Source organism: Falco punctatus (assembly GCF_963210335.1).
Source record: "Falco punctatus genome assembly, chromosome: Z".
Classification (NCBI taxonomy): domain Eukaryota; kingdom Metazoa; phylum Chordata; class Aves; order Falconiformes; family Falconidae; genus Falco; species Falco punctatus.
In genome coordinates, this window is record NC_137586.1 from 78,498,895 (window position 1) to 78,514,341 (window position 15,447).

Consider the following 15,447-nt stretch of genomic DNA (forward strand, 5'->3'; position numbering starts at 1 on the left):
ATGTTTACAAAAAGATTTTACACTCTTACAAAAGGGAAGAAAGTGGGGTGCATTTTAGAATAAATTCACCTACTTTTCCATGTTGTGCAACATAAAAAAATATATACTTACAGCCTGTTTGGGGGTGTATTCATTATGAAGTACAAATGAGAATAATTAAGACATACTGTGACATTCTCGGGGAGGAGGCAAAGTGGTTTGGAAAACGAATTTGCAGTGAAGAACTTCAGCTGTCAGCTAGAAATACCATAGAAGCATTAAAAAATCCCGCAGTCCAGCTTCATCTCTGCACCTCATTTGAGCATAACTTTCACAGGGTTAACCGCTGTTCTGCTTGGGTTTCCCTGTAGATGAAGTAGAACCAATAATTACTTGTTATTTGTGTGGGGTTTATGAAGATGGTTTGATTTATGCTTGTTTCTGATGCGTTGCTTTCAAAAAGTTAATTTCTATATAAATCTGAATAACCTTTTAACTAAAATCTTAGTGAAAAAGTGAAACGTGCATGAGGTTGTTGTTCGAGATCTTGTACCCCTCTGAAGCTTCTGAAATTTTTGTTGGAAGAGGAAGTAAAATAGCTTCTCAAGGGGGGAGACAGTGAGGGGACGGGGAGTGGGAAGGACGGGGAACTTCTAGAGCACAGACTTTAATTACAGAAGGGGTTCCTGTAAGGTATCATTAAAAGATGCCAGGCCTTGGGTGTAACTGGTGGGTTCACTCTCTCACAGCTTGTACAGACCCCAAAGCTGTGTGCACTTCGTGAAGAAGAGCAGAAACTTGTTACTGCAGCCTGGGTGGTTGTTGTGGGCAGATGGTTTGCAGTCCTGTACCCCTGCCTGCGTGGCTGGCATGGATTCACTCCCATTCAGCCCACCGCTGATTCCCCCAGATAGCCTGAACCTCACATCGGGGAGAGGTGGTGGGGCTGAGGTTTATTAAACAACGTTTGAAGCAGTGGTTGGAACATGAATATAGCTCTTTTCTGTTAATTGACAGAATTAAGTTAATGCTATAGCGTAGTTTCTTGTAATCCAGTCGCCATGAGAAATTATTTTCTGCTGAAAATCCTAGTGAAATTAGTGCTTGTAAAGGCACAGAAGCTCCCTATCAAGAATACGGTACGCAACCGAGGGAGTAAAACCCTTACAAATCATGGATGTGTTTATTCAGTTTTGGCCTTGGGAACAAACAATCATAAAACAGGATTGCAGATCTTACGCATAGACATATTTGGGTTGCTAATTATAGATAGATGTAAAACATAAATTCTTCTCAAAACTTTTCAGCAGTAAACTCAAAGTTTGGCAACAGCTTGTCTGGTGGGGATTTTTTAGCCTTAAACATTCATTTGTTTAGAATGGCTGTGCTGGGGATGAAATTAACAAATAGCAAAGTAAAACATACTAATGGCATGTTTTATACTTCCCAGCATAAAGGTGCTATATATGGTGAAATACGGTGAATACAGTTCTGCATGCAGATAAGAGACAGACCTAATGCAGTGAGGAATTAGAAGGTAGTAACAGAAAGGAAATGAAGAGTTTATTGTTTTTATGGCTCTAATATCCATTAAAAGTTAGTAACACAGCAGGTGACAGTTTGCGTAAGTGTAAAGTGAATGTTTTGAAATAAATAGCAGTTGGGTGACCTGGGGTGTCAGGGCTCTAGACAAGGGTGTGTGTTTGTCAATATATCCTACATGTTTTACAGACTCCTCAGGGAACAGGGGAAGATACAATTTCACCTTTTCTGTGCCAAAACATTTTAATTATATCTTCTTCCAAGTACAGCGGTTCAGTAACCAAGGAGCTGACATTGATGCATGTGTTGATAAAGCTGCAAACATTCAAAATGAGATTAACAAAGATTTTGAGGAAAGGGTGACAGCTAATTTTGCACAGTATTCTGCATCTAATTCAGGTCAGTGTAATGACAGAATATTTTATAACTGTTGTGTCATCCAGAGGGACTTTCATGATGCTTTGTGTTTTTGAAGATTTGTGTATATGAAAGTATAGTTCTTAATACATCATTCAAACAGGTTATAACTGTTTTATTGAACGTCTGTTGGTTGTAGCCATAAACAAGAATAAACTTAAGCATTTAGAAGCAATTTTACGTATCCACCGGCTTTCATCACAGTAATAGGTTCCTTTTGTCTAATTCACCTTGAAAGTATTGACTTAAGATGTGAAACGGAACCAAAACTACCGTGCCTGTTTTGCGGCGTCACTTAATGTTTGCAAAAAGATCGGGCAGAAAGTTATATTAAGTGTATTTAAATAATCAAACTGTAGTTTCTTTGTGTTTTGTGAGACCTTTTGAGAACATCTCAATGTATTTCTGCTCTATTCTCCTCCTTGTTTGAAGGCAACTGACATTCTTCTTTCACTTTTCTTTTTGTTTGTGAAATTTTCTCTTTTTTTTTTTATCCACTCACTTCTCCATCTGCTTTCACTTTTGTTTGCTTGGGCCGTCTCTCATCCCAACTTGATAATGAGGAATGTGGTGTGACCCTGACCTCTATCAGCCCATGCATGACCTTCTGACTCCCCCACATAACCTCTGACCTTCTCTTTGACAGCTTGATTAATTACCCTGTGTTATGATTTATGAGTAAGTACTATGTAAAAATAATAGACAACAGGTGGTCCTCTAAAAACTTTCTGTGGCATGTTTTCTTTTCCTGCCTAACCTGATGAGCTATTTTAAGTTGGGAACTTCGTGGGACAATGTGTGTTTGGCAGCAACACAGCATTTTTACACACTTGGACACAGTGCTGGAATTCAGGCAGCCGAGGTGTAGCCGGGGTGGAAATATCGCAAAGTGTTAGCAGGGTGCAGTTGCCAAAATGTACATTGGGTGGAAACAGAAAGCGGAGTCAACTGACATTTCAGGCGTTTCAGTCTCAGGTCACGTCTTGAGAAAATTGCTCAAATAATGGAGGGGGCATTTTTCAAGCTGAGCTGCATCTCCAACAGCTATGTTTACTTTAACGCTTCACTAGTGACTTCTGATTGGTTGTCATGACCTCATCCCACTGTTGCACCTACGATGTCGCAACAGTGACATAGATGCACCCTTCCCATGGAAAAGATGGGCAATGAACAGAGCATACATCTTTCAGAAAGATGAATGGATGCCGCTGTGTCTGCTTTAACCACGGGCAGGTTTAAGAGCTGAGCACTTTGAGTTGCATTTCCCCTGGGAATTAACTCCGGTCTTGTCGCCAGCAATCCACATAGCAAACCTGAAAATTCAGGTTGATAAAGCTTAGGAAAATGATCTCTCACAGACCCGCGCTGGCAGTCCAGAAAGATAGTTACATAGGTCAAAAGATTCCTCTCCAGCCCTGACCTCTCTGGTCACATATGGTGTCCCATCTTGGTGGATTAATATGCAGAGCCGAATGCTTTCAGCTCATTATTCATGTGGCCAGGCAGGGGAGATTTCAAAAGATTTTGAATGTACCTCAAATACTTTGGGGCTCTGTGTTTTTTAACCTGACTCTTGCTATCAGAGGCAATAATTCTAGTATTCCTTTCGTTTCGAACGTCTCGCTTGAACTTCCAGTGAGAGGCAGAAAGTACTGCTCCATTTCTGTCCCATGTATTACAGTGGAAAAGGCCCTTCTATGTTGTTCTGGCTTTGTAGTAAAGGTATTGTAAACGAGATTCATGATTCTTTCCAGCACTTGATTTTATCCGCCTGCTTTTCCTTCTGCCATAGTTTGCTGGCTCAACCAGAAGCATTAATTGTATTTGTGTTTATGAACCTGAAATTGGCGTTTGCATACAATCCTCTACCCCCAGGAGCAGCTACCTGGAGGATGCTAGTAGTTAAGTGTAGATTACATATTGCTTGCCTTTAAGCGCTGAAATTTGGGGAAATAGCTGTTAATTGGGTGGTTTTGTCTGAGAGAGAAGCTGTAATTGTATCCACTGAACTCGGGGATTAGAGGCTGGGATTGTATTTATCAGTGTCTGTCCTGATTATTGCTTCTCATCACAGATACACTAATGGGGGATGCAGGCAGACCTTGGCTTCTGTGCAACATCTGCATTCTCTCAGACATGTGGTAGGGCACGGGGCTTGGCTTGGTTCAGTCAGCTGAAGACTGGGGGGGTGGGGGGCCATCGTCCCAAAGTTCAGCGTTTTGCTGTGAAAAAAAACTTTACCCTTTAGAGAGAGGTTTCTCCTTCTGTGTGCACTGGACACACAAGAGAGAACTACTCTGCTCTTACATATGCTGAAAACACACCTACTGATTTACTAATGGTGGCAAGCTTTAAAAACTCTCCTGGATGACAGTACATCATGGGTCACTACATCTTAATAATGCTGTAAGCTCATAGTAGCTGAAACTGATATTTTTAATGACATTGCGAGCGAGGTACACGCTTCTGAACACTACTTCCCTTTAAAAAGCTATTTTTTAATGAATGTGATTTTGACTTTGCTTAACAGTCATGCCAAAGACTGTGTATCTTGCCTGTTATTAAAGCTTGCAAAAGGCTTGGTTTTAAGGTATTAGTGATCCGGTGTGCTCCGTTTTGCATGGACTTGCTCTGTGCTCAACCCCAATGCATTAGCGAGGAGTTCAACCTTTGTTTTAATTTTCTGATTGCACTGAACTTTAATGGTGCACCTATGCCCACATGAAATACATTTTTAAAAAACCTAATTGAGCTTAAAAGCCACATTGTTTGCATAGATGTTATTTAGAGCCGAGTATGTTTCTTCAGTGGAAAATGCTTGGGCTAAGTAAGACTGAATGAGAAAGGTGGTAACTGGGTACGATTTTACCAGTCATTTTGGTTTTCTGTGTTGATTTATACATCTTACTGTCAGGTCTTCTTTGTGGTGCCATTGTTTACATCTTGCCATTTAGGATGCAGAAGCATGAGGGAAAGGGAAATAAGCTACATTATGTAAGCAAAACAGTCTGAAAAGAGACTACTTTCCTAGAGAAAGCCTTATGAATTGTAAGATTTTTAATTTTTTTCCTCAGTTATGGGAAAACCTATCTCAGTTACTAATTATTTTAAATGTACTGGCAGGAAAGGCTTGCAATCAGGGAGAAATTAAAAAAAAAAGAAAATGTAAAGGGAGACATGTTACACTGCTTAAAATATAATTGATAAAAATCCTTTAATTGATTTATGAAATAGTGAATTTAAAAATGGAATCATATTTCATCTGTTGATGTCTATGTGAAAAATTGACATTGTGTCCTCGTAAAATTGGACAAATGAGTCATGTAATTTTCACTTACATAATCAATAACTTAGACAAATTCTACTTCTTTGATGATTTATGTGTCTGTTTTGTGGTCAGCTTAAAGTGGACACAGAGTTTCATATCCCTGTAACACTTGTAGACCTGTAATAAACACATGAATTTTGCATTTGGCATTGCATAGAAAGCCAAACGAATCGATAACGCACAACGTCTGTGCTCAGAATGAGCAGGTCAAGGAGATGAACAGTACAGAGAGCCCCAAACCCACCAGCCTGCCATGTACCGTGGAAAGGTGGTGCTGCTCAGCCACTAGTGAGCACCGAAACCCATCCTTTCGTCCAAGGCGTGTAATTTAGGGGTGTCTGTAAGTGGTAATTCTCCCCTGCAACGGGTTTGGGGCTTTTTGACTTTTCCGCGTTGGACATGCTATGTGTTGACAGCACAGTGTTGTGTGTTAGTGCAACCAGCAGCGGCGTGGGTAGATGCTAAACTTTGCCATCTTTAATTTCCCATTTTCCTTTGCCCTTCCCCTTTTGATTATTTATTTATGTGCCCGTTTGTCGATGTTTTTCCTAGTTCAGTTCCCTCAGCGGGGAGGGCAGGGGAGCGACATGACAGCAGACCACTTACTCACGGCGCCGCATCTAGCAAGGAGGCAATTTTCTCTTTGGCCTATGGTGACCTTTTTTGACTACGTCCCTTACGCCAGAGACAGTGTCCTGAATGCCTCTATTTCACCCTGTTTAGTAGAGTGCAACCGTGCCCTTTAACTTGGTTTTTGGTGGGAGGAGAAGCTACGGCAGACGTTTGAGAAGGGCACAAGGACGAGGGGTAGGAACTCCCTTCAGATGCGATTTTGATAACTAGCCGAGTGTGTCCAACTGTAGAAAATCACCGAGTGACAATCTGTCTACCTGACAGTGGCCACAATGCACTACAAGGTTTGTGAATGGCTCTACAGATTAGAATAAAGCAAGCCCAAATAAAGTATCTTTTGTTGGCGTGGGCTTGGTTTGCTGTGGCCAGCTAGGTATCGGGACCTCTTTGATCCTTGTGCCTAGCCCAAGTGTAAAACACAGCACCAAGTGAAAAGCCAGAATAAAGCTGTTCAGTTAGGTAATTAATACAGACGTTTCCAAAAAGTAAGTCTTTATCAAAATTTACTTTTAAAGGACAGCTTGATTTTGACTGGGAACCCATGGTAACTTTAAGGACTCATCTGTTAAATGCACGTGCTTCTCTTTTTCTCCCTGCATTTGCGATTATATCTTCCGCGAGTGTTACAATTCTTCTGTGATTTGCCATCATTTAAAAATCATAATAAAATGATTGGCTGATTTATTCAAGATTTATTTCTCATTCATAAATTCATGTATTTTTCAACCGGCTCATTTTCTGAGGCACAAAAATGCAGCTGGTATGCTCAAAAGCATCCTGCAGGTCACAAATTTTCGCTGGGTTGGTTGAATACAGGACATAATCCCAGTGAAGTTTTAGAGCAGATTTAAAGATGTACTTAAAAGTCATCCTCAAAGTAAAAGAGTTGACTTGTAAGCAATACCACTAAATCGGTTTTGGTATTGATTCATTGCTACTGCTGCTATTGGCTTCTGCATGGCATGCTGCTTGTCAGCTAGACAAAAGGGTTTACTATTTTAAACTGCAGTGAATAATTTTTCACATGCTTTCTTTTATTTTATTTTATATATATATATATATATATATATATATGAAATCCCTACATCCTTTTTATTTTAAAGGTTTTTGTTGGCTGGGTATAAGCTTTTTATTCATCATTATGTGGTGTTCTTAAAATAATATTTTGCTTTTAGTTCTCCTACTGTTTTCTCAAAAAGTCATATAAAGTGCTTATGAATAAAACAACATATTAAATTATTTTAAAGGTAAAACAGGCAACTTTTCTGACGCTGAGGGATGTGTATGAGCATAAGTGCATGCACAGACACATTCACACATCAATATCCCTTTAATGACAGAAATGAAACAAAATGAATATTCTTAAAATACCCCTCTATAAATTATGTTGTGTGAAGTTACTGAAATAAATACAAAAGTTTTTAAAAGCATTAAAGTAAGTGCAAGGCATTTTCAAGCATTAAATCTCCCTTTTCATATTTCTTCTTTTTGTGTGTGTGTGTGTCTCTCTCTCTTCTAAAACAGGAAGGCTATGGAGTAATAGTACTGAATCCCAATGAGAACTATATTGAAGTGGAGAAGACAAAAGCCCAAGTACAGCTGTCTTCTGATAGCTCAGATGAACCTGCAGAAAAGAGGGAAAGAAAAGATAAAATCCAGAAGGAAACAAAGAAGCGACGTGACTTCTACGAAAAGTATCGAAATCCACAAAAAGAAAAAGAAACTATGCAGATGTATATTAGAGTAAGTTTCTTTTGCCCTTCTTTAATGATGCATAGATACGTTTACTGTCCGTATTGCCTAACAAACAGCATGCTTTTTTAAAAACAAACACATTACCGAGATGGCATTCAAGAGTTTATACAGAGTTTCTGGCTCTTCATTCTATTGATATTGTTTGTCACTTATTGAATGGGAAGTTTTGGAAGAGTTACAAAACATTCCTTTCTAATTTCAAAGGGGAACTTCAAATAAACCCCAGAGGAGCTCACTGGTGCTATCAAGAAAGAGAATGATTTAAGGAAGACTTTGTAAAAATGATTTTATAAACAGAGGTGTACATAAGAAACACTTTCTAGTGCAGCTTAGGCAACCTATCAGCTTCACATGTCATGCATGCATTTATTGTATTATATTGGCTTGTACTGGGGAGGCAGTGGTTATAGCCTGATAGTTTTTTAACATATTACCTGCTGAATTAATAATGTGTTGTGGAAAATACCGGTGTTCATCTTGTGTGGTAGCAGATTTACCCTATAATATATTGTTTTCATATGAGCAGCCATCCATTGTGTTTCAGCTGAACTTCTGAAGGCAGATAAAGAAGGCGAGTTATTAATATCTTAATAAATATTTAAGCTAGAATAGTTCGAGAATGGCGTAATGAGGAAACTCTGTCCCTTGCTCTTTTCTTACTCAGTGAACCTTTGCACTTTGTAATGCTACCAGCATGGGATCGTTATAACAGCGCTACCCGAGGATTTCTAATTCTGCAGGGGGCACAAACAATATTATTTGCACTTTGACACATTCTGCTTCATATACATACTATGCATTATACATTCAAGACTGAGTCACGCAATTTCCATAGCCCTTATTGTGAAAGTTAGCATTTTCATTCAATAGTAAAACGTCAGAAACACTACAAGGTAGATAAAACAGTAAAAATGTATATGCCTTTCCAGTGTGAAAAAGAAAAATCCAGCAAAAGACATGTGAGAATCATCTTAAATTTTAATGTTCTTATTAATTGTGGTTTAACATAACAGTCTTTGTAGGAGGAATACAGCTCTGCTGGCTACTTAAAAGGGTTTGTAACCTGGGTATGAGGTTATCACTAACACCATAAATATTACTGTTCCTTTTGAGAAATATCTCGCTAGTGAGTATGGGAAACAAAAGGGTGCATATACATATTCAAAGCGCACTGTTTTTTCTGTCCACTGCTGTTTGCAAGGGATGCCATTCTGCCTACCAGCCAGACCCAGCTTCATAAGGCAGGCAGCCAGGCTTGTCTCAAGGTCCATCAGAAGTCAGTGTTGCTGTATTGCCCAGAAAGGCATCTAGTCACCGTGTTGGTCTTCTTTTTTTTTAATACCTTTTTAGCCGTTCCACCTTCTTGTGGCTCTTCTTCTTGATGAGGCATGAAATTTGGTTTCAGGGGGTTGACCCCAAAACCACAAAATGCGTGACTCCATCCCATTTTCTTTTTTGCGCAGCTCTGTGCCTCAATTATGACTTGACATTCCCTTTCTTTGGTTTTGTATTTTTTTTTCAAAACAAGGGAAGAAGTAGCATAAGTTCCAGTGAAAGTGTGGGTGGTGGTCTCCTTTCCTGGGCGTATTACCTGAAATTGGGTTGTCTGATGCAGTCAGTATTTTATTCTAAAAGAATTCTTTGGATTTTTTTCTTTAATCGGCTCTAGTACAGAGAGGGTTTTTTAAACAGAATGAAAAGCATCTCTGCTTTGGTGTGTGGCAGGACAAATTACTGCAATTTGCTTGCCTACCCGTTTCTGAAACAAAACTGGGGAGTGCCATTAGACTGCCATTTACTCTGTTGGGCAGAACTGCTAAGTCTGTAGGTGGTTGCAAGAGGAGCTGTGAACATAGTGTGCTCTGCTCCACCTTCCTGGCCACAGACACAGTTGTCAGTCTGTCCAGGCATTGCATGATGCAAAAAAAAAAAGAAAAATGGTTCAATGCATATTTGCAGTGTATTTCTTGCCTCCCATGCTTGCGTCCGTAGGATTACATGTGCAACAGGAATCAGTACTCATTTGCACCCTGGGACTTGCTGCCGGGCTTACCGCAACCACGGGCTGCTGGGGGTATGGTGTTGGAGCTGGTTTGGGGTAATCTCAAAGGGCAATTTAGATATGACCCTTACTTACTGCGTAGCAATGCGTACATTTGACTCACTGGGCTCTTGAAACAAAACATGTCGTGCCGCAGAAATGTTTAAGGATGGTATGTGTTTCATAAAGAACTCATCAAAGAGTTTTGAAAAACTTGAGCAAGCCTTACATCATCTTTGCCAAGCAGGGAGAACTGGTACAGAGGGACTGGAGGAAAAATATCCTCACAAGAAGGTGTCAAACATTGAAGGAAAATTTGTTTGTGTCAAATATGCTGGAGGAGAAGTTGTTTCAGACTGTTAAATAATAGGAGTAAATATCGTCAGTTATGTTATAGGATCACTGAGAACTGTTGTGATCTGATAAGGAAATGCCGTTTGAACAAATTAAAGCTGTGTGGATGATGCCCCCACTTGTGCAGTTAGATTTTCCAAGAACTGGAAAAATTCAAGTCTTCCACAGTGAATTTCTTGAAGTATTTTCTTTATTTTCATAGGGAAAAAAAAAAAAAAAAAAAAAAAAAGCTGAGATACTCAAAACCATGTAAAAGCAGAGTCTTAAAATAAAAAATCTCAAATTGCACTGTATTTTTGTACAAAATGGGTACAAATAAAAACGACTATGGGAGTGTGTAGTGCATTAAGCATAGTGCTTGAAAGATCAAAGTGCTTATTGTTTCATGCTGGAAGTTTCCTTAACTATGAAATAATGTACTTTCTGGCATACATTATAGCTTGTTAAAGGGACTGATTTGGTCTGGGCAATAAACATCATGTCAAACATTATGGCAGAAAAACCTGCCTAATATGTTTTGTAATAAGACAGAATTTTTTGTTCTTGAAAACATCTGCCAACTGAATTCACGAGTGAAGACAGAAAATGTCATCAATTCAGTAACAATCTTATAAATTTGGTTTCTTTTTTGTCAATGCAAACTGAGGGAAAAAACTTCTTGATAATCAGCATTGACTATAATACTTTATGGAATGATTAAACAAAAGCATTTTACTTTTATATAACATGCTAATGAATGCATATGAATTTTAATACTGTTACTGTTCAGATTTTAACAAGCATATTGCCAGCAGATCATTTTAAAAGCATCTGGTTTTTAATGTGTTGAACGGAGGATTGAGTCAAATAGCTAAATATGTACATACATGCTTTTAAAAAAACCCATTTCTATCCTTACTTATTAGATACTACCATTTTTTCTTAGACCACCAGAGGCTGCTGCTGTACATATTGGCTAATGCTTCCCCCCAGAAACCCTAGCCAACCTTCATTTATTACTGAGCTAAACTGAGAATTTGTTGATCTCTAACCTTTTTCTATGGAAACAGATCATACAGGCTTAAATGTGACATGATTATTCCCTCCATCCTCCAAGCCATCTCCCACTCCCTACAGATTTTCACATTGACAGTGTCTTCTCTATGTTAAAAGACACTTAGAAATGTAAATCAGTATTTATCCCCTTCTAAATAGCATTCACCACTTAAACAAGTATACTGAATGGATTCTGAAATGTTATTAAAGGAAAAAGTATAAATTGCATAATTTTATAATAACAGTAATTTGCAATAATGTTGTTGCCACAATAGTTGAAGGATATCAAAGAGGCGACGAAGAAAGTAGGAAGAAGTACTTTTATTGGACCAACTGATGGGGTCAGGTTTTCTGGGCAAAAGGGTACTGTTTTAAGAAGGTACTGCCTTTTTAAAAGTACTTTTGAAAAAACGTACTGCCTACAAAAGGGCAAAACAAGCCTTTCCTAGGCCTGTCTGCTAGGAATTTTGTCCGTTGGTTTTTTTTTTCCACTGAGCTTAGCTGCTTTAATAGTTCTTAATGCAAATATTTTTACTGTAGCACAGTCTGTAACAATGCTATCTATACTGATAGCGTATCAATGAAATCAAATTAATTTTGGATGTGGCATAGTTTTTGTAAATAATTTTTCCCCGTTTTCTGTGAGAGACTAAATAGGAAAAGATCATGTGCAGCTAATTAATTTCTTTTACTAAAAATGGATGCATCAGGATAATTTGTGCCAGTATTTAGGAGAAAGTGGCAACAAGCAGGTTTATTAATACACGGTTAAGTACGCGGTGACTGCTGGTGGGCAGGAAATCCTGGCAAGCACTGGAGCACAGTTGTGCCGTTTCTGCTTATTGTTCGGCAGGGCTGACACGAGGCGTCGCCCGGCTGAAGGTCACCGCAGAGTGTCCGCCTGTGCCGGGTGACCTTTCGGTGCAGCGGGTTTATTTGGCGTGGGAGACGGGGCCGTGTCCCGGCGTAGCAGCGGTCCCGCCAGCTGTGCGGGTCTGGCCCCGCGGCCGTCCCTGGCCAGGCGCGGGCTCCCGCTGCCTGCTCTGCGACTTGGCAAGGCACGCGTCTGCTCTCGTCCAGAGCCTGCATGACTGCATTAGCGCGCTGCTGAGACCAGGCTAATAAGCCCTTTATTCCACCAGAAGAGACAAAATGACAAGCGCCAGGCAGATAGCTCCCAAGAGGTAAGGGACATGCTCCGGCGCAGAGGAAGTCTGTGGGTGACCTGGACATCATGGCTCGAACCTCCAAAGCCTCACTCCAATGTTTATATCACAACGCCTGGGGATTTTCCCCGTTTTACAACTATCAGCATTACTTTACACAGACCTTTAAAATAACACATGGTTTTGCTTTGTACGTATTTACCTTTCAAAGCTCGTCACTTCCTTACGTTCCTGAGAAATCTTATTCCAAGCAACAGCAAAATCATGCTGGCAAGCCCATGAGAACTGCTTAGAAACCACCATGGCTTTATTCTTCTCACCACTGGGCGTTCAGAGTTAAAAAAAAAAGACTGCGTTTCAGGTGCTGGGTCATAAAAGTGTAGTGACATTCTGGGTGCTGCGGGATATCTGAGACACCTGGAGAGATCTGGCCAGGGTCTTGCAGGACCTGCACTGCTAAGAGACCTGCCACCAGCTTGGCTGAGCAGCTGGAAGGCAAAGCGGAGGGCTCTAAAGCATCTACAGTGGCACTGAGCACCCCCAGTCAGGCCTCTGCGTCATTCCTAAAGGGTGAGATAAGCTTTAGGTTCCTACAGTAGTCTCTATATAACAGGAAGAATATGTATGTATATTTCATTCTATAGATACCACAGTGAACGAGCAACTTGCATTAAACAGCTGAATTACGTAGAGTTTAAATTGTAGCAGCATTCAATAATCTATGCATAAGCTATTTAGCTTGTGCAGTTAAAGTAGGTATTCTAAAGAATCCAGAGATTTTAAAGACTTCTTATGGTATGTTTTGCGTCTACTAGTCCAGAAAAGTTATATTTGTCTTCTTTTCCTTGAGCAAGTGAGAAATCAGAGACACAGATAATCACTGAAGGAAGATTTTGCATCTCTTCAAGAGCACCACTGGCTCTTCTTCCTGCCGTACCCTCTCTTTGTTCTGCATTTCACAAGTATGGTTTAATCAAAGAAAAGGAATAAATTGGGGCCATCTAGCTTTGGTGTCTTTCAAGCATTCATTACACGATGCTGACAAAATGTGCTTTGTTAGATCCGGCTCCTAAAATTTGAGGCAAGCGGTGTGAGTTTCCAAAAGAAAGAACCAGCTTGCGTCTCTCCTCCCGCCGTGAGCTGTGTGGTGCTCCTGTTGTGCTAAAAAAGACTGTCTCTCACAGGTCAGGTGAGTCCTCCTTCCTTTCAGATGGGATTCATGCTTGGTAAACCTGGCCAGTTAGCAAGCTAATGGTAAAAAAAACTAGCTCAGCAGAAAGCGGACCTACTTGTTGAAGGCAAAGGTGAATTGAATTACTCAAACTTCTCGTACTTGGAGGCTGCCTGTCTTTGATTGTGGAGTGATGGCAGCAAAGGACTGAAAAGACCTCATAGGTCTTCTCGTCTGTCCTCCTGCCAGTACAGATTGCTCTCAGCAAGTATTGTTTATCCAACAGAATCAAAGGATAACATATTTTATGCTGATATCCAAAACAGGGATAATGTCCTCTAATGTACGGCACGCAGTCGTGTATTTTAATGCTAGGTTATTACTGTGTGTTTGGGAAAACTGGCAGAAAAAATTTAGCAGGGGCTTAAGTGGCAGCATACACTTCTTTGCAAAACTTGGAGATTCTTTGCATGTTTTTTTCTTGGGAACCAGTCAGCCAGAAGAGCCTTGATAACAGTGAGAGATGATGAAATTTAGTTTCTGAGAGAAATACATCTTAAGATGAGTGGTACTGTTGCAAAATAACCCTTTTCTGTGGGGACACCCCCTCCCACCCCACTCTAGAAATATCTATGGGTATTGAGTAGGGGGATGCAAGAACCATAGCACAACGTGTGGAGGTCAGGAAAACAACATTTGTGGAGTCCTAGGAAATGAATGTCAGCAGACAGGGAACCGGGGCACAGGATGCACAGTACGTTCAAGGACGTTGTTTTCACCTCATATGCTACAGAAAACAAAGTGAAAATTCAGGAAAAAATATTAAAAAAAAAAAAAATCCAGCTTTTGGATTAAGATAGATCTCATAGTTCCTCTGTCGTCTGCTTGGCTGCCTGCAGCAGTGACAGCTGACAAAAGGGGCTAGAAGTAGTGAAGGAAACGGTGGCATGGAGGAATGTGGAATAAACTGCCCCCCAAAAAATGTCAGTTCCTACCCTGCAATTCATAGGTGGCTGACAGTTTGGAAAATTAATTCATATAACCCTTTCATTTGTTACGTTTTAAAATCCTTAGGAGTAAAGGCTTTTACTAAGTAAAATGCTTACTTTTTTGTGAATTTACTTGCCATGCAATGTTGTTTTGAATTATTTACCTCTTAAGAACAAGTTTTATCTTTACAATCAGCTCATTGTCATCCCTGTACAGGCAAAGAAATATGCCTTATTGTGAGCTCTGAGGAGAACGGAGTCATGACCTCCTTTCTTGCTATGCCTTAGTGAACTCCATAGCTGATCAGCACACCCTGAGAACTCCCTTTTACCAACTTCAGAGCTGTTAACTTCATTTTCATAGTGTCCAGACAGAAGGCTTTCCTAAAGTAGTATGTTCTATGCTATCTCCAGCCACGAGCTCATCTAAATTTTGAGAAATCTTCCCATTCCTCTCTCAGCTGAATCCTTGTTTTATCCTCCTCTCCCTGGCTAAAAGCTGATGCTAAACTGATCAAAAATGCTTTTTCGTCTTTTGTGGTCGGTAGCGTCGGTAGCAGGTTTTCTCCTCTGAATGGGCTGCATGCTGTTCAGCCACACTCTTCGACACTTTGTTATTTAACAGTTGATTCTCATTCTCTGTCTCTGTAGTTTTTGATCAGTACTTGGCAAGAGTGAATTTGTCAATACACAAAGAGTTATATTTTTCTTTATTACCAAGTAATACTCGAATTTTAGTTAGTTTTCCCAATAGATGGCACTGCTTGGAGAGAAACCACTGAATACAATAAGACCAAGGTGCATTTAGAGTTACCAGGAGTGGTGTCTGCTGAGGAGCCTTGCTTGTTCTGGCCTCTTAAGCAGCAGTTTGAGAGTTTCTAGTTTGGTACTTTTAGCAAAAGTGTGGAGTGAGAAATGTATTACAGCCATATTGAATAGGTTATTCAGAAAGGAGGGGACGTCCCTGTGTTAGTAGCTCTTGACCAATATAATCACGCTGCTTCTGTTTCTGGTGAGCAGTGTGAGTAATTATGGGG

The 15,447-nt window shown here is 40.0% G+C and overlaps 1 protein-coding gene across 2 annotated transcripts in view; it reads left to right on the forward strand.

The window, feature by feature from the left end:
- The window catches only part of ARB2A (ARB2 cotranscriptional regulator A), a 270,189-nt gene that overhangs the window by 122,043 nt on the left and 132,699 nt on the right, over positions 1 to 15,447 (forward strand). For both annotated transcript variants that reach the window (XM_080372365.1, XM_080372366.1), the window contains one exon: positions 7,424 to 7,642. In XM_080372365.1, coding sequence (XP_080228491.1) covers positions 7,424 to 7,642 — 219 coding nt within the window. The remainder of the gene's footprint in view (positions 1 to 7,423; positions 7,643 to 15,447) is intronic.